This window comes from Geotrypetes seraphini, chromosome 8 (genome assembly GCF_902459505.1).
Source record: "Geotrypetes seraphini chromosome 8, aGeoSer1.1, whole genome shotgun sequence".
Lineage (NCBI taxonomy): Eukaryota > Metazoa > Chordata > Amphibia > Gymnophiona > Dermophiidae > Geotrypetes > Geotrypetes seraphini.
This window is the reverse complement of record NC_047091.1, coordinates 150975962-150993509: the sequence shown is the minus strand read 5'-3', so window position 1 is coordinate 150993509 and position 17548 is coordinate 150975962. Positions and strand designations below refer to the sequence as shown.

At 44.7% G+C, this 17548-nt stretch overlaps 1 protein-coding gene across 13 annotated transcripts in view; it reads right to left on the bottom strand.

Moving 5' to 3' along the window:
* The window catches only part of NCOR2 (nuclear receptor corepressor 2), an 844184-nt gene that overhangs the window by 579815 nt on the left and 246821 nt on the right, over window positions 1-17548 (bottom strand). For all 13 annotated transcript variants that reach the window (XM_033955736.1, XM_033955745.1, XM_033955746.1 and 10 more), the window contains exon 4: window positions 4816-4999. In XM_033955736.1, coding sequence (XP_033811627.1) covers window positions 4816-4999 — 184 coding nt within the window. The remainder of the gene's footprint in view (window positions 1-4815; window positions 5000-17548) is intronic.

Below are 17548 nucleotides of genomic sequence, written 5' to 3'. Positions count from 1 at the left end.
ACCACCATGGTATTTACAGGTAGGCCTAATCAGGGCCTTCTGGTGGTGGTCAGCCCAGGAAAACCCAGTCTCTCTACTGGGGGGAGGGTCGGGAGTGTAAGCCTCAAAAGATCTGCGTGGATAACAACTGCAGTGAAAAAGGCGATAAGTGACAAGAAAGCATCGTTCAAAAAATGGAAAAAGGACCAAACAAAGGACAACCAAAAGGAACACCAAAGGGAGTGTCACCGTGTGGTTAAAAAAGCTAAAAGGGAATATGAGGAGAGACTGGCCGGGGAAGCAACAAACTTCAAATCGTTCTTCAGATATGTGAAGGGGAAGCAACCGGCAAGGGAAGAAGTGGGGCCATTGGATGATGGAGACAAAAAAGGAGTGGTAAAAGAGGAAAAAGAGATAGCAGACAGGTTAAATAAGTTCTTCACGTCAGTCTTCACGAGGGAGGATACATCCAATATTCCGGAACCGGAGGACATCGTAAATGGGGATCAGGATGAAAAGCTGGTCCAACTAGAGGTAAGCCAAGAGGATGTCCTCAGGCAGATAGACAGACTAAAGAGCGACAAATCGCCAGGTCCGGACGGCATTCACCCAAGGGTACTCAAGGAACTAAGGAACGTAATAGCAGAGCCACTTCGCCAAATATGTAACCTATCCTTAAAAACTGGAGAGATCCTGGAGGATTGGAAAATTGCAAATGTCACACCCATCTTCAAGAAGGGTTCAAGGGGGGACCCAGGGAACTACAGGCCGGTGAGCTTGACCTCGGTCCCGGGAAAAATGATGGAAGCAATGATTAAGGACAGTATCTGTGAACACATAGAAAACAATGGACAGCTAAAGTCGAGCCAGCACGGCTTCTGCAAGGGTAGGTCATGCCTCACAAACTTATTGTACTTCTTTGAGGGGGTAAACAGACAGGTGGATAAAGGGGAATCCATTGACATCATTTACCTTGACTTTCAAAAAGCCTTTGACAAGGTACCGCACGAAAGACTGCTTAAAAAGCTGTGGAGACACGGGGTGCAAGGGGAGGTCCACCGATGGATCAAAAACTGGCTGGCAGACAGGAAACAGAGGGTTGGAGTGAAGGGCCATTACTCAGACTGGCATGGGGTCACGAGCGGAGTTCCACAGGGGTCGGTGCTGGGACCGCTCCTGTTCAATATATTTATTAATGACCTGGAGGCGGGAACAAATTGCGAAGTTATTAAATTTGCGGATGACACCAAACTCTACCGCAGGGTTGAAACCATGGAAGACTGCGAAGATCTGCAAAGGGACCTAACGACGCTAGAAGAATGGGCCAAAAAATGGCAAATGAACTTTAATGTAGGGAAATGCAAGGTCATGCATGTAGGGAAAAAGAACCCGATGTTCAGCTACAAAATGGGAGGATCACTGCTAGGGGTAAGTAACCTTGAAAGAGACCTGGGAGTGATGGTGGACAAGTCTTTAAAGGCGTCGGCACAGTGCGCCACAGCCTCAAGAAAAGCAAACAAAATGTTGGGTATCATTAAGAAGGGTATCACGAACAGGACAAAGGAGGTCATCCTGCCACTGTATCGTGCAATGGTGCGACCGCATCTGGAGTACTGTGTCCAATATTGGTCGCCGTACCTCAAAAAGGACATGGCGGTACTTGAGGGAGTCCAGAGAAGAGCAACTAAACTGATAAGAGGTATGGAAAACCTCTCATATACTGACAGACTGAAAAAGCTGGGGCTGTTCTCCCTGGAAAAGCGGAGACTTAGAGGAGACATGATAGAAACCTTCAAGATCCTGAAGGGTATAGAAAAAGTAGACAGGGACAGATTTTTCAGATTACGGGGAACCACAAGTACAAGGGGGCACTCGGAAAAATTAAAAGGAGACAGGTTTAAAACAAATGCCAGAAAGTTCTTTTTCACCCAGAGGGTGGTGGACACATGGAACGCGCTTCCGGAGGCTGTGATAGGCCGGAGCACGTTACAAGGCTTCAAAGAAGGTTTGGATAGGTTCCTAGAGGATAAAGGAATTGAAGGGTACAGATAAGAGTAGCGGTAGGTTATAGGGATAGTCTGGGACCATTGCTCAGGCAATGGGCCTGATGGGCCGCCGCGGGAGCGGACCGCTGGGCGAGATGGACCTCTGGTCTGCCTCAGTGGAGGCAACTTCTTATGTTCTTATGTTCTGCCATGGGGGAATCACTGTTTTTGGTTATGGCTTCAGTTTTGGCTGAAACTGAGCGACAAATTTCTAGGTCAATGGATGAGTATAGCATCTCCTGCAAAATGAGAAGTGACCATGGGAAGCATGAGGCCAAAAATAAATAAATAAAGAGAAAGAAGGCCATGAACAATAAGGGGAGTCAGAGAAGTAAGTGAGTTCATGTTCTAAGCGGGATATAAGACTGTTAAATAAATAATAAATGTTCTGAGACTTGCAACCACAACTCAATAAACTTATTCAAAAGATCAACAGAAATGTTTATAGTACAATGTGACTCAATATCTCTGGATGACATGGATTCCTAAGGGAAAAATAATTCCTACTTACTGAAATAGGCCATAGCACTCCAAGAAAATTTTTGTGTCTCACTAACAATTCGAACATATTGCTCTGAAGGTTATAACAAAGCGGCTTTATTTCAAAGGGTGAAAACAAAGCTGTAAACAGTCCCCTTGCATTGTATCTTCACCGTGTATGTACAGTCTCTCTTACATTGTAAACCGCTCTGAACTGTTTGTGGTATTGCGGTATTCAAAAATAAAGTTATTATTATTATTATTATTATTATTAACAATCTCCATGAGTTTGTGCGGGGCAGCTGGGAGCTCAGTATAAAACTCCAACGCACAGAGTGTGGGATGTCTATGTTTATTTTTAAGTTGATATACTGACCTTTGCAATTAAATGTGGTTTACAGGTTTACAGTCAGATATAGACTATATTTTAAGTGGAACAGAAAAAAAGACAACAACAGATAAAATGTTCAGGGAGGAAGAAAAAAAGTCTAGCAGCGTCTACCTCCCCTATATCAGAGTCCACCATCACCACCTCGAAGAGCCATCAAACACGTGAGCAAAAATGCAGGTCCTCAAGGCAATTGAAAATGAAGGGGTAGCGCTCCAGAAAAGGTGAGCCAAGCGATAAAAGGCTGAAAGGTGAGTGCATTCCCATCATGCTTCAAAAAGTGTAGATGACTGGCTGGTTGACAGCACAAAGATCCGTTTGGAACCTCCCACCACTCCTTCATCCGCAAGCTGTTTTAACCTCGTATCTCCTTCACTCAGGGTGATGAATCTACAGTGTCAGGTCAAAAGCGCGCTGGGACAAAGGCGCGCCCAGACAATTGAGCGCAGCGCGGAGGCGCGCGCCGCTCAAAATTAACGTTTTTAGGGCTCCGACGGGGGTGGGGTGGGGGGGAACTCCCCCCCACTTTACTTAATAGACATTGCGCCGCGTTGTGGGGGCGTTGTGGGGGGTGTGGGGGGTTGTAACCCCCCCACATTTTACTGAAAACTTCACTTTTTCCCCGTTTTTAGGGAAAAAGTTAAGTTTACAGTAAAATGTGGAGGGTTACAACCCCTCCAAACCCCCCACAACGCCAACGCAATGTCTATTAAGTAAAGTGGGGGGGTTCCCCAACAAAAACCCCCGTCGGAGCCCCTAAAAACAGTAATTTTGAGCGGCGCTTGCCTCTGCCCTGCGCTCAATTGTCTGGGCGCGCCTTTGTCTTTCGCGCCATTGTCTATGAACCTGAATCTACAACCGCCATAACAGGCATTGTGCGGCCAGCCGTCAAGGAACCTTCAGAATCTGTTCATGCTGAAGGACTGCCAGCAGGGGTGGACAATCTTTTGACACAGGGGGCTGGATGAATGGCGGCACTATCCTCAGCAGGCTGCAAACATAACATTCCCCTGCTCTGACACGTCCCCGTCCCCGCAGGAACTCAATTTCCCCATCCTGTCCCCATGAGTTTTGTCGCTGTCCCTGCCCCATTCCTGTAAGCTCTGCCTTAACCGCACAAGCCTCAAGCCACTTATGATTTTAAAGAGGAGAGAGCATGCAGGGATGGGGCGGGGACAGGAAAAGAACTCACCGGGTCAAGAAAATGAGTTCCCACAGGGACGGGGAAAAATTTGTCCCCGTGTCATTCTCTACGAAATCAGCACCTTTCAACAATGGGGGTGACATGATCAAAACACTCAGTGTGTGGTAAAAGCTCAAGTGCCACATTTTGCATAAACTGAAGGTGTTTCAAAAGATGATGGATTAGCCTGTTATGTAATGTTTCAAGCCTCTCTATAGTATATAGCATGATTACACTTGGCTCACTCGTTTTATCCTGCAGTCGAGTATCGACACTAATATGCATGCTCCGGATTGGTATCACAGTCACTTTTTATCTTTTCATCTTTCTTTATCATTATTCTTTATTACCTCTTCCTTTTAGGACCCCTGAGGAAGACGTGTTTGCCGAAACACGGACGTGTAGGGTCCGGTTGGATTTTTACCACTGTATTTTTTTTTATCATTGTACTTTTTTCATTGAATTTTCATGTTTTTATATGTCAGTATATAATAAATTATCTCCAGAACATCTGTATCCACAGTTTTTTGTTTTCATCGGAGGATTGTTTTCACTGTGGATCATTGGGCATCCCCATTTTTCTTTGATGTAATGTATCACAACAGCCCAAATGACTTATTACGAGGGCGTGTACAATCAAAGTAAAATGCAGCTTCATCCAAAAATGAATCCAACACAACAGGCCATCAAGACAGAAGAAATTTGATAGTCAAATGTGACCACCAAGCTTCTTCCCTTACCTTGGAAAGATCTTCATTTCCTCCACCCCGCTGACTTTGGTTAAGCAAAGGTGAGTGCCGAATCAAGTGGTCCTGCAACAGTTCTAGCCGTGGTCGTTTCGTGTCCGCAAAGTCCATCTCTGAGTGCTTGTTCAGTTCAGAGAGATAGGAATGTGGGTTGGACCTTGCATGCAATTCATGAGATCTGGACAAGAGAGACAAGAGAAGCAAGGTTATAATGACAAACGGACATTAACTTGGTAAGAAGAGAAAGCCCAATATTCTGAAAGGGCTAAGGTGGTAGTTCTATACGTTTTAGGCACCCCACTGCCATGTGCTTAGTGCCAATTTTATAAAAGCAACTCATTATAGAACATGAGCGTTAGTTGGCATTGGTGTGCCTAAAGTTAGACACCAACAGTTAAGAACGTAAGAATTGCCGTACTGGAAAGACCGAAGGTCCATCAAGCCCAGTATCCAGTTTCCAATAGTAGCTAACCCAGGTCCTAAGTACCCAGCTAGATCCTAAGTAGTAAAACAGATTTTATGCCTCTTATCCTAGGAATAAGCAGTGGATTGCCCCAAGCCATCTCAATAAAGGCTTTTGAACTTCTCTTTTAGGAAATTATTCAAACCTTTCTTTGAACCCCCGCTAAGTTAACTGATTTCACCACATTCTCCGGCAACGAATTCCAGAGTTTAATTACATGTTGCGTGAAGAAATATTTTTCCCGGTTTGTTTTAAATCTACTACTTAGTAGCTTCATCGAATGTCCCCTAGTCCTAGTATTTTTGGAAAGAGAGAACAAGCGATTCACATCTACCCTTGTCCACTCCACTCATTATCTTATAGACCTCTGCCAAGTCAATGGCAGTCATAACTGCTGGCATCTAAGTGTGCCCTGAAGTACAAATAACTTATAGCATTCTATAAGTTACATCAATACTTCAGAGATGTATCCATGACCCATCCACTCTCGCCCATGTTTGCACCCCCTCAAACCTATACGCTAATCAATTCTGGTGTGCATGCTATTGAATAGTGCCTAGCATTTATGCATGGAAATGCCAATTTGTAATGCCAATCACAGATGTACGAGTAAGTGCTGTTTTCTATAAATTATGCACACAATTGGCCCCAATCTTTAGCTGCCAATTTATAGAATTGCCCTTTAAGCTCCCAAATTAGGTATCTACTTTAGTCTCCTATATTTGCTGTCAAACAAAGGAACCTATGTTTTCTATTGAAAGTTCAACTAAATTTAGAGGTTTCATAGTTATGTTCCTAAGTTTAGACCTGCCGTTCATTTGTCTAGCTTTAGAACCCTAATTTAGGTGCTTAGGCCAAAATCCTCCATATGATGCCAAAAAATCAGAGCCAATAAAATTTCACACTCAGGCCCGGCTTCTCAAACTGGCACCGATATCAGTGGGCACCTTAAAAGTGTCTGCTGATCACCTGTCAATCACGCATAGGTGACGATTTCGGAATCACACTGATGCGAAAGAGAGGCACCGGAAATGAAGGCCAGGATTTTCCGGGCCTACACCGCCTAATGCCACTTCCGGCATTTTCCATGTCTACTTTGGCATTCAGTGGCCTAAAGCGCCTACGTAGGCACGATTCTGGTGCCGATTTTCTAGACACTGGTATGCGCCCCGACTCTCTGTTAAAAATGCTGTTTGGACAGTGTTTCTAACAGAGCACCTACTGTCACCTAGAAAATCGGCACTGGTTTGAGAATTCGGGCCTATGTGATATTCTATAAATGGGGCTCAGAGTTGAACACCATCTATAAGATAGCATTTGGTGCTGGGATCTGCACTAGAGAGTTGCGCGGAGACAGAAATCCCACCCATCCCCGCCCGTTCCCGCCAGGATCCTCTCCGTCCCCACCCGTCCCCACCAGGATCCTCTCCGTCCACACCAGTCCCCACCAGGATCTTCTCCGTCCTCACCCGTCCCCGTCAGCATCCTCTCTGACCCCACCCATCCCCGCCAGCATCCATCCATCCCCACCCATCCCCATCAGGATCCTCTCCGTCCCCACCCATCCCCATCAGGATCCTCTCCGTCCCCACCCATCCCCATCAGGATCCTCTCCGTCCCCACCCATCCCCATCAGGATCCTCTCCGTCCCCACCCATCCCCATCAGGATCCTCTCCGTCCCCACCCGTCCCCACCAGGATCCTCTCCGTCCACACCAGTCCCCACCAGGATCTTCTCCGTCCTCACCCGTCCCCGTCAGCATCCTCTCTGACCCCACCCATCCCCGCCAGCATCCATCCATCCCCACCCATCCCCATCAGGATCCTCTCCGTCCCCACCCATCCCCATCAGGATCCTCTCCGTCCCCACCCATCCCCATCAGGATCCTCTCCGTCCCCACCCATCCCCGCAAGGAATTACCTCCATCCCCGCCCATCCCCATAAAAAGCAGCAATTACTTCTGACAGGATCATCAATTCCACAGTTTCTTTTGTGTTTGCGCTGCTGTTTTCCTTGTGGAATCTCTTTGGTGGAACCCTTTTTTTGTTTTCTGTTCAGGTAATTAACTTATAAACCCCCTCTTTTACTAAGGCTGACGTGTCCATTATATTATATGGACGAACCCTGCTTCCAAAGCCTTCCATCCCCGTGGGAGTCCCGTTGGCTAGAGGGGGGTCCCCGTGGGAGTCCCGTGGGTTAGGGGGGATTCCCATGGGATTCCTGCGATCCCCATTCCCATGCTGACCTCTAATCTGCACTCAATTTTAGGCACGAGGATTTACACTTACCCCTTCTCTTATAAATGTGTGCTAAGCATTTTTAGCGCACACTAAACGCTAAAATGTGGACATAGACTAATATACATGCATTAGTGTTTAGCGTGTGGTTAGCGGCCAAACAGACCTTAGATTAAGTGGAGATGGGCGGACCCGCTATGCCTAAGGCCTGATTGGTCCAGGTTTCTAGAGCCTGGGCCAATCAGGCCTTAGGCTTCGGCGGGATGGGCCGGGAAGGGGCGGGCCCGCTTCAGGTTTGGTGGAGTGGAGGTTTGGGGGGGTTAGCGCCGGGGGGGTGCATCTTCGGGCAGGAGGGATTGGGCACCCTCCTGCCAGCTATCGATATTGTCGGAGGGGGGATCGGTAATGTCGGGGGGGGGGGGCGGTCAGTAGTGTCGGTGGGGCGGTCGTTAGTGTCGGGGGGGGAGTGCGTCTTCGGGCACAGGGTTTGGGCCCCCTCCTGGTCAGGGGCCGCGGCCCGCTATACTTATAGCGGCAGAGAGATCCCTTGCCGTGATAAGTATAGCAGCGGTGTCTACTTACAATGTAGGCCAGCATTTTGCTGGCCTACATTTTAAGCTTCTCCTCTACTAGGGAGACGCGTAGGGTCGCCTAGGTTCAGCCTAAGGCCCGCCTAAGGCCCTTAGACGAGCTTAGGCATCTTGCGGGTCTCCCTAGGCTCCCGGAGGTGCCTTCAGGCTTGCCTGGGGAGCATTTTTTTTTTTAAAACGTGCATCCCGATTGGCTGATTAGACAGCTGTAGGACGCCTAAAATCGGGATGCACTTTAGAGAATCAGGGCCTTATTATCTACAAAATGGGTGGCAGTAGGTGCTCATGTGCTAATTAATTTTAGTGGCCATGCGCTAACGGGAACATTAGTGCATGGTCATTATTCAAAGGTTTCATGTTTCTAATTCGGTGGGGGGAAGGGTTTACTATGTTGCAGTAAAAATAGCCTTAGCACTCGGGAAGACCCTCACAGGGAGCACTAAGGCCACTTTTTAACTGCAGCTTATCAGCCTCAGGGGGCTTGGTAATTTGACTTGAACATAAAATCACGAGTACACCATGCTGAAAAATGTTCGAGCCAGGCATCCGGATGGCACCTGCTCACAGAACTTGAGCAGCTCACCAGGTTTCCAGGTAGCCCATTTTCTTTTAGCCTCCAAGTATCCACTGCTTTATATATGCAAGATACAGGGAAAAATATGAAACGAGAAGTCGCGAGCTTGGTTTGCAATAACTAAACCTAGAGCCATGTTTTTACTATTTACTCTAGGGACCAGCGTTTTACCTACAGACTTTACACTCGTGCAAAACATTTGAAAAATCTCCCAAAAGAGGTTATAAAACACCACTTCAGTTGCCACCCTTCCTATTATTTTTTTATCCATAGACCACAACGAATAACCATTATTTCTCAGAAACTGAGCAAATACGTTAGCCAAGGCCATGCTTTTTCCTTGGAAGGACTGGTTAACTCTATGTGCCCCTATCACTCTCAAAGGCTGTCCACTTCCAACAAAATCCTAAGGGTCATCTTCAACCTTAAACTTTCTTACCAAGATCACATTAGAACAGTAGTTAAATCCACCTTTATGTATAACAATTTTTATTGAAAGAATCAAATAATCAGTACAATAGGATAATACAAAAATACATTCAATACTTAAAGAATTACAATAATATTTCATACAAATTTAAATCATTCTTTCAAATTTAATTTCCATATGAATTAATTCAATCTTATCTACACCCCCCTTAATTCCATCCCCTACCCACTATGTTCCCCTAAATGAAATCCCTCACCCTGGATGAAAGTTGACAAAAATAAAGAATTAAAATAAATAACTGGAATGTAATTATTAAACCTTTTACAGACTACATATGATTGGCTCTATGGCGAAATTTTTAGAACCCAAAGCACTGAACATTTTGATTTACTCCCTCGTAATCTCTAAACTCGATTACTGCAATTCATTATTTAAGGGTATTACACAAAAGGAAAGGAAACGTCTTCAAATTATACAAAACATGGCTATAAACTCCTGAATGCAAAAAAAAAAATTAGATCGTGTACTGCCACTCCTGGAAAACGTGCATTGGCTTCCAGTTTCACATAGGATCACGTATAAAATAATAATGCTGACATTTAAAACACGTTTGCTTAGATCCAATGACCAGCATCTATTATCCATTCCTTCATTGAAAGCAATCAATACAAGACACCAAAATATTTTCTCTGGCATCGCACCTCAACTTTGGAATTCTCTACTGATTCTTTCGATCAATTCAGAGGTAAACTGAAATGCTTCCTATTTAAAGATGCTTTCAATTTATAACACCCATTAATTAGGCTCCTTAACTGACAGATATATTATACCACTTCCAATCGTTCTTTGATTTCTCTAATTTTTGCGGCCCCCAACCTCGTGGTTTTTACCGTTTATGTTTTACATTTGTATTTCTCCCCTTCCTTCCCTTTTGGTTCTAGTCTGTCTGTGTTTTGTACATCATACTAACTTAATAGATCTGTATGTCTTAAAGACCTGGCCCCATTTTAATTTGTGTGTATCGCTTAGAAGTTTGATAAGCGATTTAGTCAAATTTTAAATAAAACTTATAACTTTGGAAAATTGACCAGGAAAAAAATATCTGTGCCAGGGCTCTTTCCACCTAAGCATCCGCAACTCCTTTTGAAAATGCACAAGTGTAAGCATTAATGGAAATCCAGTCCCCTGGAACATGTGGAATATATGCACAGAAAGTCTACACTACCTCAATCATTTTACACACAAATAGGGTAGGTAATTTTTAAAAAATAAAGATTTATCAACCCCTTTTATGAAGCTGGGTTAGGCTTTTTTTTTTTTTTTTTTTAATCGCTGGCTGTATCGGTATTAGCACCAATGCTCATATGAATTCTATGAGCGTTGGAGCTAATATGAAGATTTAAGAGTAGACAAAACTGTATTATTCCTTCTAGTAAATTGGTTGTCCACCTATTCTTATATTTTTCCAAATTGTGTTTTATGATTCATCTCACTAACCTCTGAATCGCAACCCAGATTTCTTTTCTTGTATTTCAAAATAGAATTCTGCGAGATAGTAGTCATCTTATCGGCCGTGTGTTGATTTCCTCCCAAAATGAATCAAGCTTTTCGATGACCTAGCTCTATGTTCGGAATCTGAGACCTCCCTCGGATTTGATCTTGATGATACATATTCCAAGGTTTTGCCAGTACCTCAATCAATTATTGAAAGTATGTATTTATCCTTATATATACCTGCTACTTTTTTAGAAAGATATCATTCCCAGGGCATAGTTCAGTCTTGGTACTTCCATTATTTTCCATCCCTTGTTTTAAATTTAGCCTGATTTTAATAGTATTTTCAACTATTTCATCCTCTTCCAAGTTCATTTTAGGTCTTTGGCTATTAATGACATTTCAGAGCAGACAGGGGATAATTGGCAGTACCGACCTTTTATTCCAGCTGATCTTAACTCTTAAATCCTGGAGAAGTCATCACTTGGGTCTCATAAATTGCTTGGGATTAGTAAGTATTAATGCTATAAACATATGATATCTTACTATTTTGTGTTCTTGTTGAGCTGTTCTCCCTCCCAATATTCATCTTTCATGTCTTGTGTGCAATCGCGAATAGCTAATACCACCGTGGTCGGTGATAAAAAAAAAAAAAGGTCTAACGCACTCGAAAAAGAGGACTATATGAATAAATACACTCCAAAATGCAGGCTTGGTGCAAGAAACCAACTAATCAAAAACAAAAAATACTCGCTGCACACAAAATATTTGTGTAATTATGCCATGTTGTAGCTTAAACATAGATACAACTGTGCAATTAATGTACTGGAAGGAAAACCTCAGGTCCCTGTTTGCCGCTTGCTATTACAACTTAGGGCTCCTTTTACTAAGCTGAGGTAGCATTTTTAGTGTGCGCTAACTCCTGCGTTACGTGGAGAAACTAACACCAGCTCAATGGAGGCGCTAGCGTCTAGCGTGCGTGGCAATTTAGCGCAAGCTAAGCCGCGCTAAAATCGCTAGCGCAGCTTAGTAAAAGGAGCCCTTAGCTTGCAAACCAAAATGGGACTAACATCATTGGTTATAGCCTCCCCCTGCCTTTTAATTTACAGCTTTAGCTTCTGATCTCGTCTTTAACTTTTATTAATAATAATAATAATAATTTTATTCTTATATACCGCCAAAGCCATGATAGTTCGAGGCGGTTTACAACAAGAGGTGCTGGACCAGGGGTCTCAAAGTCCCTCCTTGAGGGCCGCAATCCAGTCGGGTTTTCAGGATTTCCCCAATGAATATGCATGAGATCTATGTGCCTGCACTGCTTTCATTGTATTCTAATAGATTTAATGCATATTCATTGGGGAAATCCTGAAAACCTGACTGGATTGCGGCCCTCAAGGAGGGACTTTGAGATCCCTGTGCTGGACAATCAGCGAAGTGGTCACCGTACAAAGTCATCGAATGCAAGCTTACAGAATGGAAGAAGTGAAAAACTATAAAATTCTTAGGTTATAAATCGATTAAACTAATTCGTTTTTACTGATTTTTCTAAAATTGAGGTAGGTTGAGGAATGCGGGATAACGTTACCCAGCCAATCGTTCCATTTACCTGCCTGGAAGGCGAGAGTTGAAATGATTTAATACTTAGCTTTAGCTTTCATGCCGGACTTTTGCCCTTGTTGTAACAATAGTGCATTTATTTAGTCAGCTGTTCATTGCCGACGAAGGCCGCCCACGTTTCGTTTTGCTGCATCAGGGCTCCGGACAGCTCATTTGAACCGGCAGTGGTTTTTCCCTGTAACTGTTTAATGGCCGCTGAGCAGGGAAAACCCACTGCCGGTTCAAATTAGCTTGTTCCGTCCGGAGCCCTGACGCCGCAAAGCGAAACGCGGGCAGCCTTCGTCGGCAACGGACAGCTGACTAATAAAAAAAAAGCACTATTGTTACAACAAGGGCAAAAGTCTGTGCGGTCCGTGGGCAGAGATGCTAGTCACGCAATTCGTTGGCAATTTTCAGTCTACTAGCTGGAGAATTATCCGGATCAAATTAGGCGAGAACAGGGTTGCCCTAACTTTAACTAGACAGCTATTCAGATAATAGGCTGAATATCACCACAGACATTTGCCACACTGGATATTTAGCAGCTGCTGCAGTCTGAATAATGGTCACTGTAGTTGACATTTAAGCAAAATGCCAGCTGCCTTGGATAAATATCGGGCAGAGGGAGTATAATCTCCTGTCCTCTTAAAGGGTACAGCAGTACTAATTTCTAAAGGTCATATAGTAGCTTGGGTAAGAACTTTTCTATGTGATCCAAGAAAACTTATTCGTAGTGGGATCAGTTAGAGAATGACACGGGGAAAAATTTTGTCCACGTCACTGCCCACCACTATCCTCTTCACCGCCCCGTCCCCATCTCTGCCGTCCCCTTCACCGCCCCGTCACCGTCCCCGCTCTCCCTTTCACCGCCCCGTCCCCGTCTTCAGCGTCTTCTCCTCTCCATCCCCCCACCCCCAGCACCCTTCACGTGGTCCAGCAGCTCCCTCCCGCCAGCCAGCCGTGCATTTCTCTCCCTCCCTCCCTCTTACCTTCTCTTGTGGCGAAACTGGCAATTTGTATAAGGCTATGTGCTGTATTACAGCCAAATCCTTGAAGTCGCGTCGGGATACCTGCTAGAAAAGTCTCCTCCGATGCAACCAGAAACGGGAAGTTGCATCAGAGGAGATTTTTCCAGCAGGCAACGTGACGCAACTTCAAGGCTCCGGCTGTAATACAGCTCATAGCCTTATAGAAATCGCCAGTCTCAACAAGAAAAGGTAAGGGAAAAGGAGGGAGGGAGGGAAACGCATGGCCGGCGGGAGAGAGGGAGCTGCCGGATCGAACGCTTGTTCACCGCGCGTGCTAATCATTCACCGCTCCACGGGGCGGTGAATGGCCTTGTCCCCGATCTTTTTTTTTTTGGTCACCGTTTTGGCGGGTTACCCGCGGCTAGCCGTGGGTAACAACCACCGTGTCATTCTCTAGGATCAGTGGAAGATGTAAGGTGACTGCGTCATCCCAATGATTTTCAAATAGTGATACAACTGATATATTACATTCCAATTTAATTACAGTAATGCCCAGTTGTGAGGTTATGGAGAGCAGAGCACCCCGGGCGCCATCTTAGCAAAGGTGTAACAGCAGCATTGCAAAGGACATAAGAAGACTTAAAGCGGTCCAGAGGCCTTGCGTGCAGAAAACAATGACTGATTATTTTAGTAGAATGTTGGTTTAAAAAAAGGTGGTTTTTTTTTTTTTTAACATTAGACCGAACAGTACTGTTTCTACAATTATCGTATTGCATTGCATTCGGTGTGTTTCTGGTTGAATAAAATTTTATTGCATTTGACTACAGCGTACTGTAATTTTTCATGACTAACAAGTGGTACTCCTATTAAGTTCACACTCCGTTAAAGCGCACGTGGCGACCTGGTCCGACGGGCGTGCACTTACGCAGAGTCAGCTGTACATAGCCGTGAAATTTATTACCGTTCAAATTACGGTGTGAGAAAGTGCATTCAACTTCTGAAGTGTAAGAAAGTCATTTGCTTCAGACAACATTTTCTTAATATTTTAGAAGAATATGTTTTATGCATGTTTGTCGGCAGTAGGATGGGATCTTTTGCTTGACAATTTTGCTTTTGGGTGTGAAAGATTCCTTAACATCGGGTGTTAGATGCAGCTCTATTTATTGAGGGGCCAGTATAATTTACAGGCCTGTGGCGGGTCTCCTGAGCTACTGTATGCTGGGGCTCATCCGGCAATGAGCAGTGAGCCGGCTGGGCGCCATGCCTTGGGGTCGGATGGCCCGGTTAAAGGGGCATGCACCACTGCCCCGGGAGCCTCTCACCCTCACTGCATCACTGAATTCACCAAAGCACATTCAATTCTAATCTAATCAGGATTTCTTAATCGCACTTCTCCAGAGTAGGTGGAAGGTAATTTACAAGACAAGAGACCGATGCAACATCATGGGGAAAAGTTACATTACCCAGAACAGGGGTAGACAATTCCGGTCCTCGAGAGCCGGAGCCAGGTCAGGTTTTCAAGGATATCCACAATAAATATGCATGAGATAGATTTGCATCTCAAAGAGACAGTGCATGCAAATCCATCTCATACATATTCATTGTGGATATCCTGAAAACCTGACCTGGCTCCGGCTCTCGAGGACTGGAATTGCCTACCCCTGGCCTAGAAGAAGGTAGAACTATTATAAAAGGGAGAGAGTTACAAAAAACATTGTGGAGGAGGGTTGTTACATTGTTGCGAGGGGAGGCCATGTAACAACACAGGGAAAAGTTACATCTAATGGAAGTGGGGGTGGAAGAACTCTTACAATAGGGAGAAATCTCAGAGAACTGCTGAGAGAGGCTACATTGTTGCAAGAAGGGAGGCAGCCTGGGCTTGGGTTGCATTTATTCGGCTTTGTAAAGGAGACCTTAGCCAGTTAGCTCTGAATATTGGCTTAACAAGCAAAGTTGCCACGGCAAATGTGAAACCAGGCATTCAATATCTGGGCCCAGCGCCAATCACAGGTCTTAGGCGGGCTGCGTCTCGCGTTCTGAAGATCGGCCCCGTGCTACCCAGGTAAAATGGCGCAACTGGAAAACGTCCGTTTTTACGAAGCTTAACGCACATGATTCCTGGAGGTGCTCACTTTTAACCAGGCTTTAAAAAAAGGTTGCCATGTGCATTCTACTTGCAAAAGTATGCCATTCACTTTGATCCTACATTGGAGGCTTGTGTGCTGTGCTGTTCCTTTGAAGCCTTTCAACTACTTGGATTTTTTTTGTGTGACTTTTATGTTTTTATATTTAAGACAGCCAAGGACCCCATAAGACCCCCCCTCCCCCGAGGAAGACATTTTTATTTTTCTGAAACACAGCCCGTGTTGGGGTCATTTGTATTTTATGGTTCACAGTCATTCGCGCGCGGGACAAAGCCGCGCCGACATTTGAGACCAGACAATTGGGCACAAGACTCCAGTGCGCCGCCAGAAAAGTTAATTTTAAAGAGCTCCGATGGGGGTATGTGAGGGGGGAAACCCCCTCCCCCCAGTTTACTTAGTAGTGTTCGCACTGCAGTGGGGGAGGTTTGGGGGATTGGAACCCCCCCATTATAGAGGAAACTTAACGTTTTCCTGATTTTTTAGGGAAAAGTTAAGTTTTCTGTATAATGTGGGGGGCTGCACCACCCACAACCCCCCAACGGCAGCACGAACAGTATTAAGGAAAGTGGGGGGGGGGTTCCCCCCACACACCCCTGTCGGAGCTCTTTAAAATTAGCTTTTACAGCGGTGCGCTGGAGTCTTGCGTGCAATTGTCTGGGCCGAAATGTCAGCGTGGCTTTGTCCGGCGCGCTCTTGTCCCGTCACCGTATTTTACACGTTATTTGGGTTTTATCTTATGGGTCACTTGTGACTGTATACATCCTTTATGGATTGTTTTTAATATTATTGGTTTTATTTGGACGCTTATTAAACCACAAACTGGTACATCCGATCTTCTGTTCCACAATCTTTTAGTTGTTTTGCTACTGGATGGTCTAATGAGCCAGAGAGAAGAGGACCCAGGCCCATAAGACACTCTAACCTAGGGCTACCAGATGTCCCCGGACATGTCCTCCTTTTGAGGATATGTCCGGGGGTCCGGACGGCTTTTCAAAACCAGGCACTTTGTCCAGGTTTTGGAAAAGCTTTCCTTCAGGCAGGCAACGGGATTGGAGGCGGGACTGGGGCGGAACCGGGGCGTGACGGGTGGGGATGGGTGCGACTGGGCGGGCCTCGGGGGTGGGTCTAGGGGGTCCAGATTTTCCGGACGAAAAATATGGTAACCCTACTCTAACCGCTACATTTATAGTGGAAAGTGTGAGGCCACCAAAACCCACCAAAATCCTACTATACTGCCATATAAGTGCCACCTCCCACGTCCAAATGGTCTCGATTTGGATGTTTTCAACTTGGATGTTTCTGTGGCTCACACTTTCCACCATAAATATAGTGGTTAGAGTGTCTTGTCCTCCTCTCTATGGCTAGGGTTACTCACAAACAAATAGACCTGCTCTTAGTTTCCAAAATATGCACACAGAACTCAAAGCAGTTTAAAGTACAGTCAAACCTTGGTTTGCATGCATAATTCGTTCCAGAAGCATGCTTGTAATCCAAAGCACTCGTATATCAAAGCAAATTTCCCCATAGGAAATAATGGAAACTTGGACGATTCGTTCCGCAACCCAAAAACTTTAATAAAAAATACTATACATACTTGTATTGCAAGACCTCACTCATTTAGAACAGTCACTAGGCTTCTTCGTTACTGGACTATACTTTTTGGTGGAACTCTCTGAGCATGTATCATAAATTTGAATCCTATGCATATGAAAAGAAAAATATATCCCAGCTTTCCACAAGGTTGGTGCGAAATAAATCACCCTGGACATTTCTGGATTCCTATGTTCATTCTGCTACATAGACACTCCTGTCTTCTTCATCTTTTTCTTCTTCTTCTTCTCCTTTCTTCTTCTTCTTTACCTCCCCTCTTCTCCTCTTTCTCTTTTCTTTCTTTTTCTTTCCTTATCTTTTATATTTCATAAGCAGTTCCGGTACTTTGGATCCTTTATAATGATTTATAATGATTTAGTTTCTTTAATGTTGATTGTGGTTATCAATATTTGCTATACTGATTGTACTGCATTTGTATTCGAACTGCTTCTTGTAATTTTAATACTTAATAAAAATTATTGAACTAAAAAAAAAAAAAGAACAGTCACTACACTCCCGCAGCGTCAGAGAGAGAAGAATCATCAGCTCAGTTGTGATGATATGACACGTGTATACTATATGTACTCGTATTGAAGACTTTGCTTGTTTAGAACAGTCACTACACTCCTGAGGCGTCAGA